This window comes from Tupaia chinensis, unplaced genomic scaffold (assembly GCF_000334495.1).
Source record: "Tupaia chinensis unplaced genomic scaffold, TupChi_1.0 Scaffold000416_1, whole genome shotgun sequence".
Classification (NCBI taxonomy): Eukaryota; Metazoa; Chordata; class Mammalia; order Scandentia; family Tupaiidae; genus Tupaia; species Tupaia belangeri.
This window is the reverse complement of record NW_006159921.1, coordinates 1,585,276-1,600,108: the sequence shown is the minus strand read 5'-3', so window position 1 is coordinate 1,600,108 and position 14,833 is coordinate 1,585,276. Positions and strand designations below refer to the sequence as shown.

At 39.2% G+C, this 14,833-nt stretch overlaps 2 protein-coding genes across 2 annotated transcripts in view; both read right to left on the bottom strand.

Moving 5' to 3' along the window:
- Positions 1–14,833, bottom strand: part of SKA2 (spindle and kinetochore associated complex subunit 2) — a 1,094,818-nt gene that overhangs the window by 379,686 nt on the left and 700,299 nt on the right. The gene's annotated exons all lie outside the window — the stretch shown is intronic.
- HSF5 (heat shock transcription factor 5) overlaps positions 910–14,833 on the bottom strand; it is a 52,833-nt gene continuing 38,909 nt past the window's right edge. Inside the window, exon 7 of the mRNA XM_027774225.1 lies at positions 910–1,635. Coding sequence (XP_027630026.1) covers positions 1,565–1,635 — 71 coding nt within the window. The 3' untranslated portion in view covers positions 910–1,564. The remainder of the gene's footprint in view (positions 1,636–14,833) is intronic.

Here is a 14,833-nt window from a genome sequence, read left to right as displayed (position 1 = left end):
ACCAGACAGGTTGCTTTTCAGAACCTACTTTATCTAAATACATATCTTTAAACTGATTTACTGCAGACCAATACAGAGTTCAACCTTTTCCAGAAAAACTAGTCCTCTGTAATACTTCTAGAGTTTGCCATCATTGGGAAGGCATGATGCCATACAAGAAATGAACTGGTAAACCCACAACGGCTGGCACAGTACTTGTGTTCATACCACTAACTGCCTTTTCTTTTTAATTGGCTTCATATTCCTAGGCTTTCCTTTTATTTTTGCAGTGCTTCTTAGGAAAACTGAGGTAGAATCTGATAAGAAAGTTCTAGTCAATTTAAAATATTTTGAATAAGAAAGTTTCTTGTCATTGGATGAGCAAGTAAGTGATCAATCACAGAAACTGGACATTCAAGATGCCCTCTTCTCCTAAAAAAAACAGTCCTACAATCCTACTACTTAGATTTAAAATCCCATTGAAGAGATTAGAAAAATATGTCATATTTTCCACTATCCAAAATTGTTTCAGAAGCTTAAACCAGATGGAAACTATTAAAAAATATCAAGGGCACAGCTTCTGCTAAATAACTACCAATCAGTTTTTCCCAAAATTTACATACAATACCTTATATAAATGAGGATTTATACTTAACTGAATGTAAAAATCTAAAGAAAACACTGTGTTAAATCTCTTAATATTTTCATTCATACATTGTATAGCTCCCCTTCAAAATAAAAGTATTACATATGCATCCTTTATCCTCCTATCCTGTAATACTAAAATAAAAAACCCTTAAAACCATTAAATCTATCAGTATTTATAAATTGTATTAAGCCAGTTAAAATACTTTTCTTTAGAAAAATTTAAGTGACATATTAACAAAACCTTCTTATAATTTCTGATAATGTATTATTAAAATTAAGGAAAGATATGAAAATAGAAGAATGCTCCCATTAATAGAGAATCAGGGGCTATTCAGTGTGATGGATGGTCCAAGTCCAGATGCCTTGCTCTTGAAACAGAATGCTGGTTAGGAAGTTAGAGCTTTTCCTGGTTAATCACTTAGAAAATTAGCTCTTTCGCAGGGTTTCTTTCCTGGAATTCCTGACCCATTCAGACCTGTGATCCTGGTGACCTCACATGCCTTTGTTTCTCACTCCATCTTCTCTAAAAGGATCACACTGTGACTTGAAACAGATAGACTGAACACCCGTCTGGTATTGTGCTGATCACAGGCCGAGAGTGACAAGACAACAGATCAGCAGAGTATCTCTAGTGGCAGAGATACAGCAGTTTTCAGATGTTTCTTGACTGTAACAGAAGGCCAGGACTTTAAATTTGAAAGGGATCTGGGCAGAAAAAAACCACACTGCTAGATGTTTAGAAGTTTGTCAAGGTAAATAGTCTGAACTGAACTGCTGCAGTAATACCAAATTCCCAATTAACAAAATTCTCAATTAACAAAACAAAAAATTTTTTTCCTTAACAGAACTGAAAAAAATCCCAACAGTGTGTCATGTGCAAGGCTAGTCTGCCTCCAGCTACAGCTAGTGCACAATATCACATTTTGTCATCCATTCCTCACTCTTTTAATTCTTCCTCCTTGGGAAAATGCTCCTGCTTGCAGGCCACGTCCACCAGCAGATGAAGATCTACAAAGAAAGGATTATTTACTCACTCTTAACCTCTTGGACTACAGAATTATGTAAACAAGTTTTCAAACAAAACAAAACAAAACAAAACAAAACAAAACAAAACAAGCTGTCTATGGCTCATCTTTAGAATTGGCTCTAAATTGTATTGTTCTATCAGATTCTCAATTTTAGGGCATTTCTGTAACTGTAAGGCAAATTTATGTAATCCAGTTCTCATCCCAAAGAAACCAACAAATTTAAAATTTTTCTCCTTTTCAGTGGCCTAACCCTCTTTTCATTTCAGTTGCCTTTAATTAGAAGTAATATAAAGTATCAAAGGGGTCAAAGTGAAACATACACACCAATGAAAATTCACTGTCCTTCAGGGTAAGGATGGGTGTTCTGTAGGAATGTGAAACAGTAATGCCTTCAGAAAAATAATGTTAAAATAATCATGACTTTTTCAAAATGGATTGCCTCTATAAAATTTTCCACTTATTGCTTAACACAGTTGAACTCATGTAAAAAATACTTGGCTGAATCATCTTTAAAAAAAGTATATTCTTGGGGCCAGCAGGTGGCATGGTGGTTAAGGCAGCTGGACTCCCACACAGCTGACCATGGTTCAAGGCCTAGACCTGGCAGCTTGCTTTCTCACTTTCCTTCTCTCTGTCTCTCTCTGGTCAACGTCAATAAAATAAAATAAATAATGACAATGAATAAAAGTAAATAATTCTTTTTTTAAAAAAGTATACTCTCACAGCAATCAAGAGACAAGTGATCAAGCAGCTCCCTAAGGATGGAGAGAGGCCCAGCTAGCCACAGTGGCAGTAGATGGTAGGGTTGTCACTGTGCTATACTAGAGCTACAAGGGAGGTCTGAGTTTAGATCTTAAGTTGACCTGAGCACATTGGGCATACCTCTGTGTGCCCGTGGTCCCAGGTGACTGGGAGGCTAGAGGGAGAATCACAATGTGGTGAGGACCTGTCAAGGGTAACTGTCTGTCTGTATCTCTCTCTCTCTTTTCAATACATGAACAGACTTGAAGAAATAACCATGGAAAGAAATGAAAACATGAGCTCAAGTGCTAGGTCTATCATGCAAAAGAGCTAAGATCATATGGTAGAAGTAGAGTTAAAAGCCCATTTGAGGAACACTGCAAGCAAATAAAAGGGCCCTAATGTGGCTTCTAGACTCAATCAAATTAGTTTAGAACTTTTAGAGCAAAATGTTTGAGAGTTCCTTTTTTTTCCTATTGCTTTAGGGTGTGTGCCCTCGGCAGAGATAGAGACAGAGAAACAGAGAAAGTGAGAAAGCACCCCCAAGGAAGATGGCCACACCACAATCCCTTCCCCTCACTTTCCTCTCAGGGTTTTGGGATGCACACACATGTACCTGGTATGTTTTAAACGCCACCAGACCCAAGCTTTTACCATGCTGTGTAGTTGGCCATGTGGGATTCAGACACTATAACCACCACACCACCCCCTGGCCCTCTAAGGTGCTTTATAAACTTGGTTTGGGTGGCATAGTGGTTAAGGTGCTGGACTCCCACATGGCTGACCACAGTTCAAGTCCTGGACCTGGCAGCTTCCTTTTTCTCTTCCCTCCCCGCCCTTTGGTGAGTGTGTGTGCTGTATAGTAAGTAATAAGAATAATAAATAAATAATTATATTTAAATTATTTTTAAAAAATAAACTTGATTTTGGGGCCAATAGGTAGCATGGCAGTTAAGGTGCTAGATTCCCACATGGTCAAGCATGATTTGAGTCCTGCCTGGACCTGGTGATTTGAAAATCATGCTGGACATGTGTACATGCATGCCCAAAATCCCAAGAGGAGAACGAATTGCACTGTGATCATCCTTACTGGGGCTGACTTTTCTTTTTTTTTTTTTTTTGGAGAGGTTTTTGCTATCGGGCGCCTGCGATCGACAGCGACACAGAGAGAGAGACAGAGAGACAGAAAGTGAGAAATCACCCCCCAGGGGGGATGGCCACGCCACAATCCCTTCTCCTCCTTCTCCTCTTGGGATCTTAGGCACGCATGCACAGGTGCCTGGCATGAGTTTAAGCCACCAGGTCCGGGACTCGAACCACTGTCGACTACATGGGAGTCCAGCAACATAGCCATTATGCTAACTGCTGGTCCCAGGAGCTGATTTCTTATCTTCTTTTTTTTTGCCCCTCTCTGTCTCTTTCCAGCAAGTGCACATGCCCTATGGCAAAAACTTAACAAAAACAAACAAACAATAAAACTTGTTTTTGAAGCTTACAGTTTTGCCCTAGCATTCTGAAGTAAGACAAAACTATACATCATGAGTCCTTCATTTCATTCTAGACATACAGAGACTTGTGTCACTACATGAGGGGACTTCAAAAAGTACACGAGAAACCCATATTATCAAAAAAAAACTACATGTGGATTTCAAAAAATTTTTGCATCAAAATAAACTCATACTTTAATTCCATTTTCCCATGAATCTCTGAAGTTCCATCATATTTGTGGAACTTAGCCTTTGCAGGACTGATCCATAGATTGACCAGGATAACTGATTTAAATAAAATGGAACTTGGGAGGCCAGCAGGTAGCATGGTGGTTAAGGGCGCTGCACTCCCACATGGCCAACCATGGCTTGAGTCCCAGACCTGGCAACTTGCTTTCTCACTTTCTCTGTCTCTGATCCTTTCTGGTCAAATTTTATAAATAAATAAATGCATACATACATAAAGTTAAATAAAACAATTCTAAAAATAAATGCTTGAAAAACACACTGGGTATATGTGCAAGTGTGTCTTGAATCCTACTGGGCTGGGGAAGTAAAGGAAAGGACTGCAGAATGACTATGTCCCAAATGGGAGTACTTTTTCTCTCTCTGGCAGATGCACACACCATCTGACAATTAAAAACAAAAAATAACACAAAAATTCCTGAAGAAATAAAATGGAATTCCACCACTACCTCTGAGAAAGCCTGGAAAGTATCTAGAATACTACCTAATGTATGCCTTATTAGAGGAGGGACAGGTGTTTATTCATCTGGTTCACTACAACCTAATAACAAAGAACATGTAATTTACTCAGATAAGCATTTTGCAGAGAGAGAATAAACCATCAGTTTAGCACTTAACATTGGCTTCTTTACACTCAGGTTCATGGCACTGTTATTCACAAAAGGCATTCAAGGAGTATTCGAACAAATGAATGGATAGAGAAAATGTAAAACACACACACACAGGAATATTATTTAGCCTTAAAAAGGAAAGAAATTTGAACACATTTTAAAACATGAATAAATCTTGTAGACATGCTAAGAGAAACAAGCTAATTATAAAAGAGTGAATACTGTATGATTCTATTAGTATGAGGCACCTGGAGTAGTCAAATTCAGAGTGATAAAAGAACAGTGGTGGGGACCAGCAATGGTGTGGTGGTTAAGGCGCTAGACACTCCCACATGGCCAACTGCAGTTCAAGTCCTGGACCTGGTGGCTTGCTTTCTCACTTTCTCTCTTTCTCTGTCTCTCTCTGGTCAAATTAAAATAAATGAATGAATAAATAAAAAATTAAAAAAAAAAAAGAACAGTGGCTGCCAAGGGCTGGGAGGAGGAGTATTATTGTTGAATCAGGATAGAGTTTCAGTTTGGAAAGGAAAAAGTTCTGTAGATGGATGGTGAAGATGGTTTTACAAATGTGAATGTATTTAATGACAGTAAATTTTACACTTAAATATGGTTAAAGTGGTAAATTTTATGTTATGTGTATTTTACCACAAAATATTGGCTTATCCTCAGTTTCAAGTAGCTAAAATGTGTTATTATGAGGTTATCCAATTAATCCTCAGAGCCCAACTACTGTGGTACAAAAGTAACATAAGTTATTTTTTTGGCTGAAAGCCATATGGCTGACCACAGGTTCAGATCACAGGTTTGGCTTGAAAACACCCAAGTACACACATGGACAAGGATCCTAAGGCACTGGAGGGCAGGGGTAAGGGGTCACAGGGTGATGAGACCTTGTTGAGGGTGCTTCTCCCCACTTTTCTCATCTCCTTTTTTTAATTCACATGCATATGCAATTATTAAATAAACAAGTAAATGAACCTTCAGGAGTTAATAGATAACTGGGAAGAAGAACCTCTATGCTACAGGGCTAACAAGTAAAGCCATGGTTTCCAAACCTTGCTGCATATTGGCATTGCTTATAGAATTGTTAAAACAAAAACAAAACTGATTCCTGGGGCCCTTATCCCAGATATTTCGATTTAACTGGTATGGATAAAACCAAGGCATCAGGATTTCTGAAAGCTCACCAAAAGACTGAGAAGGAATAACATCTAATTATGATCATTTTCTTTTGCCTTTTAAAATTGATTCTGCCATGCTATAATCCTCCTGCCTCAGTCTTCTAACAGGACTGTAGGCATGTACCATCACGCCAAACTCTTTTTTAAAAAAAGTTTCTTTTGTGGGTTTGGGGGGAAGGGGCATTACCCCCATAGGGTCTTCTCACCATGATTCACCTCCAACTAGTCCAGATCATGGGATAGGCAGCATGCACAGAGAGGCCCTGGAACATGAACCAGGGACCTTTCCATATGGATCCAGTTGCATTACTGCTGTGGAATCTGGCCGCCAGCTCTTTTTCAGTTAGGGTTACACTATGTATCCAAGCTAGTCATTAACTTGCAAACCTATAGCTTATAACCCTCCGGCCTTAGCCTCCCTGAGCTGTTGGGACTACAGGAACACACCACCCCACCTGGCCTTTTGGTTGAGTCAGGAATCAAACCTTCACCTCCCATGTGTCCTAAGCACAGAGACTGAGTAGTGCATGCTACTGCATCTGGGTCTATGATCATTTTCTAAACACCTTAGCTCCATATTGACAGAACAGGTATATAGTCAATAGAAAAATACTAAAATAAGACTTTAAAATATGAATAGACCCAGTTGTAACCCTTTGAAAACAACAAAAACTAACAAAGAAAACGGTAAAGACTATTAATACAACTACAGATCTCATATGGAGAAGGAAACTGAAGAACAGCAGCAATAAACCTTCTTAACTTTTTTTTAAAAGAATTATTTATCTAATTTTATTCATTAGTATTTTTTAATTTGACCAGAGAGAAACATAGAGAGAGAGAAACGGAAAATGAGAAAGCAAGCTGCCAGGTCCAGGACTTGAACGGTGGTTGGCCATGTGGGAGTCCAGTGCCTCAACCACCATGTCAAACCCTCATAATTTTAATGGTTGGGCTTTCAAACAGTACTTGGCCACAACTTCTAGTAACAAGGATCTAAACATAATTTTATTAAAGTGAGCTTCCTTTTTTCCACAAAGCTGCTAATTAAGGAGTTAGTTAGAAAGTACAGATATGAATAAAAATACAAAAAGACATAAATTAGCCTGGTGCTAGTTTACATGACTTCACTCTGAAGAGAACATTACATATTCTCTTTTTTTTTTTTTTTTGGGAGGGTTTTTTGTTGTTGTTGTTGTTTGCTATAGGGTGCATGCGCTCACCAGAAAGACAGAGAGAGACATAGAGACAGAAAGCGAGAAATCACCCCCCAGGGGGGATGGCCACACCACAATCCCTTCTCCTCCATTCTCCTCTCGTGATCTTGGGCAAGCATGCACACGCGCCTGGCATGAGTTTAAGCCGCCAGGTCCGGGACTCGAACCCCGATCGGCTACATGGGAGTCCAGCGACATAACCATTAGGCAAACTGCTGGTCCCAAGAGGACATTTACATATTCTTCAAGGAGATAAGCACTTGGGATTCACAGCAACTGCCTTGTCTTGAGAGGTGAAAAGGCCTTGAGGGGAGATAGGAGGTGGTACGGTGTAACTAAACTGGAACCATAATAAAAAGGTCCTGGGTTCATATCCCAGGACATTTCTAAGCATGCCAGGCACACAAGTGTATGTCCATGATCTTAACTGACTGAGAATGGCAGTGGCATGAGGACCCTGTTAGGGATACCAGTCTCTCTTTCTCTCATGGAATAAATAAATAAACTTAACCCTACGGAACAGGATCACCTGCATTCACTTGTTTGGGAATGTTTTAATTCTTTCTGAAATTATCCTTTATAATTTTGAGGCTATTACCTTAAAGAAATCTCACCACCAACTCAATAATTATAAAAAGGGAAATCTTTGTTCTCGTAATGAATTCAACTTTGCTCTTAAACATTCAGTTTCCTTTCACTGTAAACATCCCACCAGAACACAAGAGTATAGCTTACACCATGAGATAACATTTGGGTACATTCAGAAGAAGGTAATAGCATTGTAGATCTTGGATGAACATGATTGAGTCTAATGTTCTTTACCTTTTTGATTCAAAAGGTCTTTTCTTTTCTCTCTCTCTCTTTTTTTTTAAATTTTGTTGTAAGGGATGTGTACTCACCAGAGACAGAGAAAGAGGGGGAAAGTAAGCACACATATGCACACGCACCCGGTGTGTGGCCCAAAAAACATTTTCTTAAGTCAACTGATTAAAAGACCTACATGAAGCATGCCAGGAACTGTGACTAACAATCTCCTTCTAAAAAAGAGGAACTTTGTTGAAATTACTACAACTTCGATACACAATCAACTTGAAGGCTCAAGAATTTGGGCCCAAAGGAGTCTTTAGAGGTAATTTAATGAAATCCCCTTATTTTATTATTTAAAATTATTTATTTGTTTAATTTATTATTTTTAATTTGCTATGGGGCACATGTGCCTACCAGAGAGAGACAAGAAAGAAAGTGAGAAAGCAAGCCACCAGGTCCAGGACTCGAACTGTGGTCAGTCATATGGGAGTCCAGTGCTTTAACCACTGAGCTACTGGCTGGCCCCAAAGTTCTCTTATTTTAAAAACATAAATAATAGAGCCAGCAGGGTATAGTAGTTAAGGTGCCGGACTCTCACATGGTCAACCACAGTTTGAATCCTGGACCTGGCATCTTGAAATTCACACAGGGTGTGTGTGTGTGTACATGCCCCAAAACCTGAGAGCAGAATGGAGGAGAAAAGATTACAGCCTGGCCACTGCCCCTGGGGGGGTGATTTCTCATCTTCTGTCTCTCTGTATCTCTATGGCAAGTGTACACACCCTATAGCAAAAATCTCTTCACACACACACACACACAAACACACACATACACACACACGTGAGCACGAAAACACCATAATGTATACCAAGAAGTCAAACCTCATTGATGAGATACTCTTTGTGATTTCTCACTTTCTCTCTCTCTGTCTCTAACAAGCACACACTCCTTATAGCAAAATAAATAAATAAAAATAAAAAATATTTTTTGAAGAATGAGACCTTTAAAAAAATGATCTTTTCGGGGGTCAGCAGATAGCATAGTGGTTAAGGCGCTAGACGCCCACATGGGCGTGACAGTGGTTCCTGTCCCAGACTCAATGGCTTGAAATTCACACCAAGTGCTTGTGTGTGCATGTCCAAAATCCTGAGAGGAGCATGGAAGAGAAGAGACTGGCATGGCAATTCCCTCTGGGGGATGATTTCTTGCTTTTTGTCTCTCTGTCTCTGGTGAGTGCACACACGCTACAGCAAAAATCTCTCAAAAAATGATCTTTTATTCAAATAAGACACATAAATGGCCAATAAACACATGAAAAGATTAGTTATAAAAGAAATGCAAATCCCACTACGATGGCTGTAATAATGTAAATGGAAAAGAAGAAGGGTTAGTAAGGCTATAAAGAAATTGAAACTCTTGACCATTACTGATAGAAATGTAAAATAATTCAGTCATTACAGAAAACAGTTGGGGGGGCAGCAGATGGGATGGCGGTTAGGGTGTTGGACTCTTATATAGTTGACCATGGTTCAAGTACTGGACCTGGCAGCTTGTTTTCTCACTTTCTACCTCTCTTTCTCTGGAGAGCATTTGTGCCCTACAGAAGATTTAAAAATAATAACAATAAGTAAAACTAAATAAATGTAGTCAACTACAGTTTGAACCCTGGACCCGGTGGCTTAAAACTCATGCTGGGTGCATGTGTGTGCATGCTCAAAATCCTGAGAGGAGAATTAGAGAAAGGTTTGCAGCATGGCCATTCCCCTGGGGGATGATTTTTTGCTTTCTGTCTCTCTGGCAAGCACATATGACCTATAGCAAAAATTTCTCTAAAAATGAAAATAGTTTGATGGTTCCTTAAAAGTTAAACACAGAATTACCATTATGACTCAGAAATTTAACTCTTAGGTACATACCCAAAAGAACATAAAATAAATATTTAAACAAAAACATACATGTTCATGGCAGTACTACTCATAATAGAAAAAAGGCAAAAACAGCCCTAATGTCCATTAGCAGATACATACATAAACAGATGTAATATTATTATTCAGTCTTGAAAAGAAACAGGGTAGTGATATACATGTTACAAGGGTGATGAACTTCAAAAACACCACCCTAAGGGAAATAAGCCAAATACGAAAGGTCACATATGATAGAACTCATTTATATAAAATACTCAGAATATGTAAATCCATACAGACAGAAGACATATAGAGGCTAAGGAAAGAAGATGAATATGATGTTTAATGAATATGAGGTTTTATGGAGAGTATGAGAATACTCTGTAATTAGATAGAAAGCATATCACTGTGAATGTAGTATATGCCTGAATCATTCATTTATAAATGGTTAATTTTATGGGGACCAGCAGTTGGCATAATAGCTACATCACTGAACTCCCATGTAGTCGACCACAGTTCAAGTCCCAGACCCAGTGGCTTAAACTCATGTCAGGTGCGTGTGCGTGCGTGCCCAAGATCCTGAGAGGAGAGTGGAGAAGGGATTGCAGTGTGGCCATCCCCCCTGGGGGGGTGATTTCTTGCTTTCTGTCTCTTGTCTTTCTAGCAAGTGCATGCTCCCTACAGCAAAAACCTCTCCACACACACACAAAAAAGTGCTATACACACACACACACTTTTAAGTCTTTCATATGATTTTATTTTCTGTGTTCAACCATGATAATATGATATCCAAATTTTGTCTTAACTAGTGGGTCTGTAAACACAGGCTGATTCATTCCACTGACAGTCAAGGCAAATGCTGCTTCCCACCATGGACCCTCTAGTTATCCAATCCAAGTCACTCTCTTGCCTGGTTTTATCTTTACTATATTGTGTGGTCACTTCACTGAATCTCATTCCAGACTTTAACTTTTCCATGGCTTCCATAATTTTGCCATGTTTTCCACATAGAACGTGTCTGACCTTTATTGCATTGCCACCACCTTTGGGATTCCAAGCCTTCTTGTCAGCACAATCACTCCCAGATGCTGCTCCCCCTTTTCCCACTTTTCCAGAACCACTTTTTTCTTTGGGCGGCATCTTCAAGACTTGCCAATGAACATTCCTATTTATGTATTATTGAGACTTGTTTTATGACTCAGTATATCTTGGTGAATGTACCACGTACTCCTAAATATAACATATATTCTGCACTTGTCAGATACAGTGTTCTACAAATGTTATTACTACATACATGAAGGTAGCTGATTATATCATTTAAATCTTGTCTTTACTGATATTTAGTTTAGTTATTCCATCAATTGCTTAGATAAGGATGTTAAAAATATCCTACTGACATTGTGCTTCTTCAGCGGGGTGTCCACATCAAGGCCTGTGTCTATTCACTGTCCTTTCCCTCCTGGCTGCAGGATGTCTACAGCAGCTCCCATACCGCGCCTGCCCTAGAGACTAAGCAGGACAGGTAAATCCTGCTCTTTGGGACTGAAACCCAGGCATCAAATTATTCCCAATGATTTCTGAGACCCTTGCCTAACTTTATGGATAAGAAAGCCCAGGATTAGAAAAGGAGTTTCTCAAGGTCACCAGCAAGTTCAGGTCTGTTTGGCTTTTATCTGTTTCAAAGAAGTTCTGAGGATACCCATGAAATCCACCCCTTCCATCCTCCTTTGACTTCAGTTTTTAATCTATGAGCATTATTAAAACACACACACATACTCGTGTTTGGCCTCAAACTAAATAATTTATATATATATATATAAATTATATATATATATAATATATATATATATATCCTACTGACGAGCTAGCAGGTGTCATGGTGGTTAATGTGTTAGACTCCCACATGGCCAACCATGGTTTGAGTCCTGTACCTAGCAACTTGCTTGCTTTCGCTCTCTCTCATGAGTACATGTGCCCTATCACAAATTTTAAAAGAATAATAAATAATAAATAATTTTTAAATCCTGTCTTTATGTAATTTTTCCTCACTTTTTTGTCAAATTTTTCACGTTTCAAGGTTCTATTATTACATACATATTTACAATTGATATTCCTTCATGATGAGTTTATTCCTTTTATCATTATGATGACCTTTTATAATACTCTTTTATAGCCTATTTTATGTGATATTACAATAGTTATACCAGTTATCTCATATTTGTTGTCTGTGTGGTAGATCTTTTTCCATCCATTTACTTTCAATGCCTCTAATTGCTAATTTATGGTAAGTAGAATCTTAGTTTTTAGAGAGACAGGGAGAAAGAAGGTGAGGAATCACTGGGATAATGGCCACAGCACAATTCCTTCTCCTCTACTCTTCTCTCGGGATCTTGCACATACACGTACACATGCTCGGCATGAGTTTTAAGCCATCAGGTCCAGTCGCTTATATGGGAGTCCAGAGACATAACCAACATGACACCAACTGGTCCCTCTTTGCCTTTCTAATAGACTTTTTATACCATTTACATAAAATAACTGAATTGGTTGTAGTAAATTATTTTTTATTTTTCATTCCTTTCTTCCCCATTTTCTGCCTTCTTTTGGATTTTTTTGAAGGAGTTTTGCTACAGAGATCATGCACTCACCAGAGAGATAAAGAGAGACAAAAGCGAGAAATCAACCCCCAGAGGGGATGGTCACTCCACAATCCATTCTCCTCTCAGGATTTTGGGCATGCATGCACATGCGCCTGGCGTGAGTTTTACGGTGCAGGGTCCAGGACTCAAACCACTGTAGACTATGTGAAAGCTGAGTAACATAACCATTACACCATCTGCTGGTCCCTCTTTTGGATTATTTTAATAGTTTTGGTGGTTACTCTAGAAACTACTATACGTGTCTCTAATTCATTAAAGACAATATTAATCAATACCTTTATGCTCAGTTCTTTTCTGCTGTAAGGTCATCCTGTAGAATTTCCTTGAGGATCTGCTACAGCACAGGTTTTCATTTTTTGTTTATCTGAAAATGTCCTTTTTTTTTTTTGCCATAGGGCACATACTTTCACCAAAGACAGAGAGGGAAAGTGTGAAATCACCCCCCCCAGGGGAGATAGTCACGTTGCAATCCCTTCTCCTCCATTCTCTTCTTTGGATTTTGAGCTTGCATGCACATGCATCTAGCATGTTTTTCAGACCACAGGTCCAAAACTCAAGCTGCGGAGTCTGCCATATGGAATTCAGCACCTTAACCACCATGCCACCTGCTGACCCCCATATTTTGTCTCCATTCTTCAAGTATCTTTGCTGTATAGAGAATTTCAGTATTGTAATTTTCTTTCAATATATTTTATTTTTCTTCTTAATTTTCTACAGGGCATGTGTGCTCACCAGAGAACGAGAGAGAGAAAGCAAGAATACACTCTCCCAGGGGTGTGGCCATGCCACAATCCCTTCTACATTCTCTTCTCAGGATTTTGACATGTACCCATACACACACATGCACATGTGTGTGCGTGCCCAGTATGTTTTACTAGTCTCTGGGTCTGGGACTCAAACTGCACAGTTGGCCATGGGGGATCCAGGTGCCTTAACCACCATGTAACCAGCTGGCCCCCTTTTCAGTATATTTGAAATGTTACTCTACTGTTTCTGGCTTCCATTGTTTTTATTCAGAAATTAGCTGTTAGGCTAACTCAGGGATTTCCTGGACCAAATCTGGCCCATTACTTAAGTAATAAAGTTTAACTGAACACAGTGATAATTATTCATTTATATACTCTCTATAGCTGCTTTTATGCCACAATGACAGAGTTGAGTAGTTATGTCAGATACTGTACAGCCCGAAAAGCCTAAAATATTCACTGGACCCTTACAGAAGTTTGCTGACATCTGTTCTCACTGATGTTCCTTCAAGAGTAATCTTTCTTGGGAGACCAGCAGATGGCATAGTAATTAGGGCACTGAACTTCCACATGGCTGATCATAGTTTGAGTCCTGGACCTGGCAGCTTGCTTTCTCTGTCTCTCTCTGGTGTATGCATGTGCCCTATAGCATATTAAATAGTAATGATAATAAGTTAAAATTAAATAAAACATTCATTTTTAAGAGAGATTTTTGCTATAGGGTGCATGAGCTTGCTCGAGACAGAAAGAGACAGAGAAAATGAGAAATTACCCCCAGGGGGAATGGCCATGCCACAATCCCTTCTCCTCCATTCTCTTCTCAGGATTTTGGGCACACATGCACATGCACACGGCCTGAGTTTCAAGCTGCCAGGTCTGGGGCTGGAACTGTAGTCAGCCACGTGGGAATCCAGTGCCTTAACCACTATGCAACCTACTGGTCCTGAAAATAAAAAAATTCTTTTTTTTTTGAGAGTTTTTTTTTGCTATAGGGTGCATGCGCTCGCCAGACAGACAGAAAGAGACATAGAGACAGAAAGCGAGAAATCACCCCCCGGGGGGATGGTCACGCTGCAATCCCTTCTCCTCCATTCTCCTCTTGGGATCTTGGGCACACACGCACACGCGCCCAGCATGAGTTTTAAGCCACCCGGTCCGGGACGCGAACCGCGGTCGACTATGTGGGAGGTCCAGCGACATAGCCATTACTCTAACTGCTGGTTCCCGAAAATATAAAAATTATTAAAAAGAAAAAAGTAATCTTTATTTTTTTTTTCTGTCTATATTTAAGCCTTTGTCTTTGGTTTTCTATAGTTTCACTAGGATATGTTTAGGTGTGAATTTGATTTTAGTTGTTTTTATCTGTGCATCAGTCCTGGTAAAACCACAGCTACTATTCTTTTCAAATACTGTCTCGGCCATTCTCTTTCTCCTTTCTTTATGGAATTCCAATTACAGATAAATTCATCTCCTCCTTTAGTCCCCTGTCTTTTTTTTTTTGGGGGGGGAGAGTTTTTTTTTTTTTGTTTTGTTTTTTTTTTTTTTTTTTTAGGGCCCCGGTACCCCCCAGCAAACACA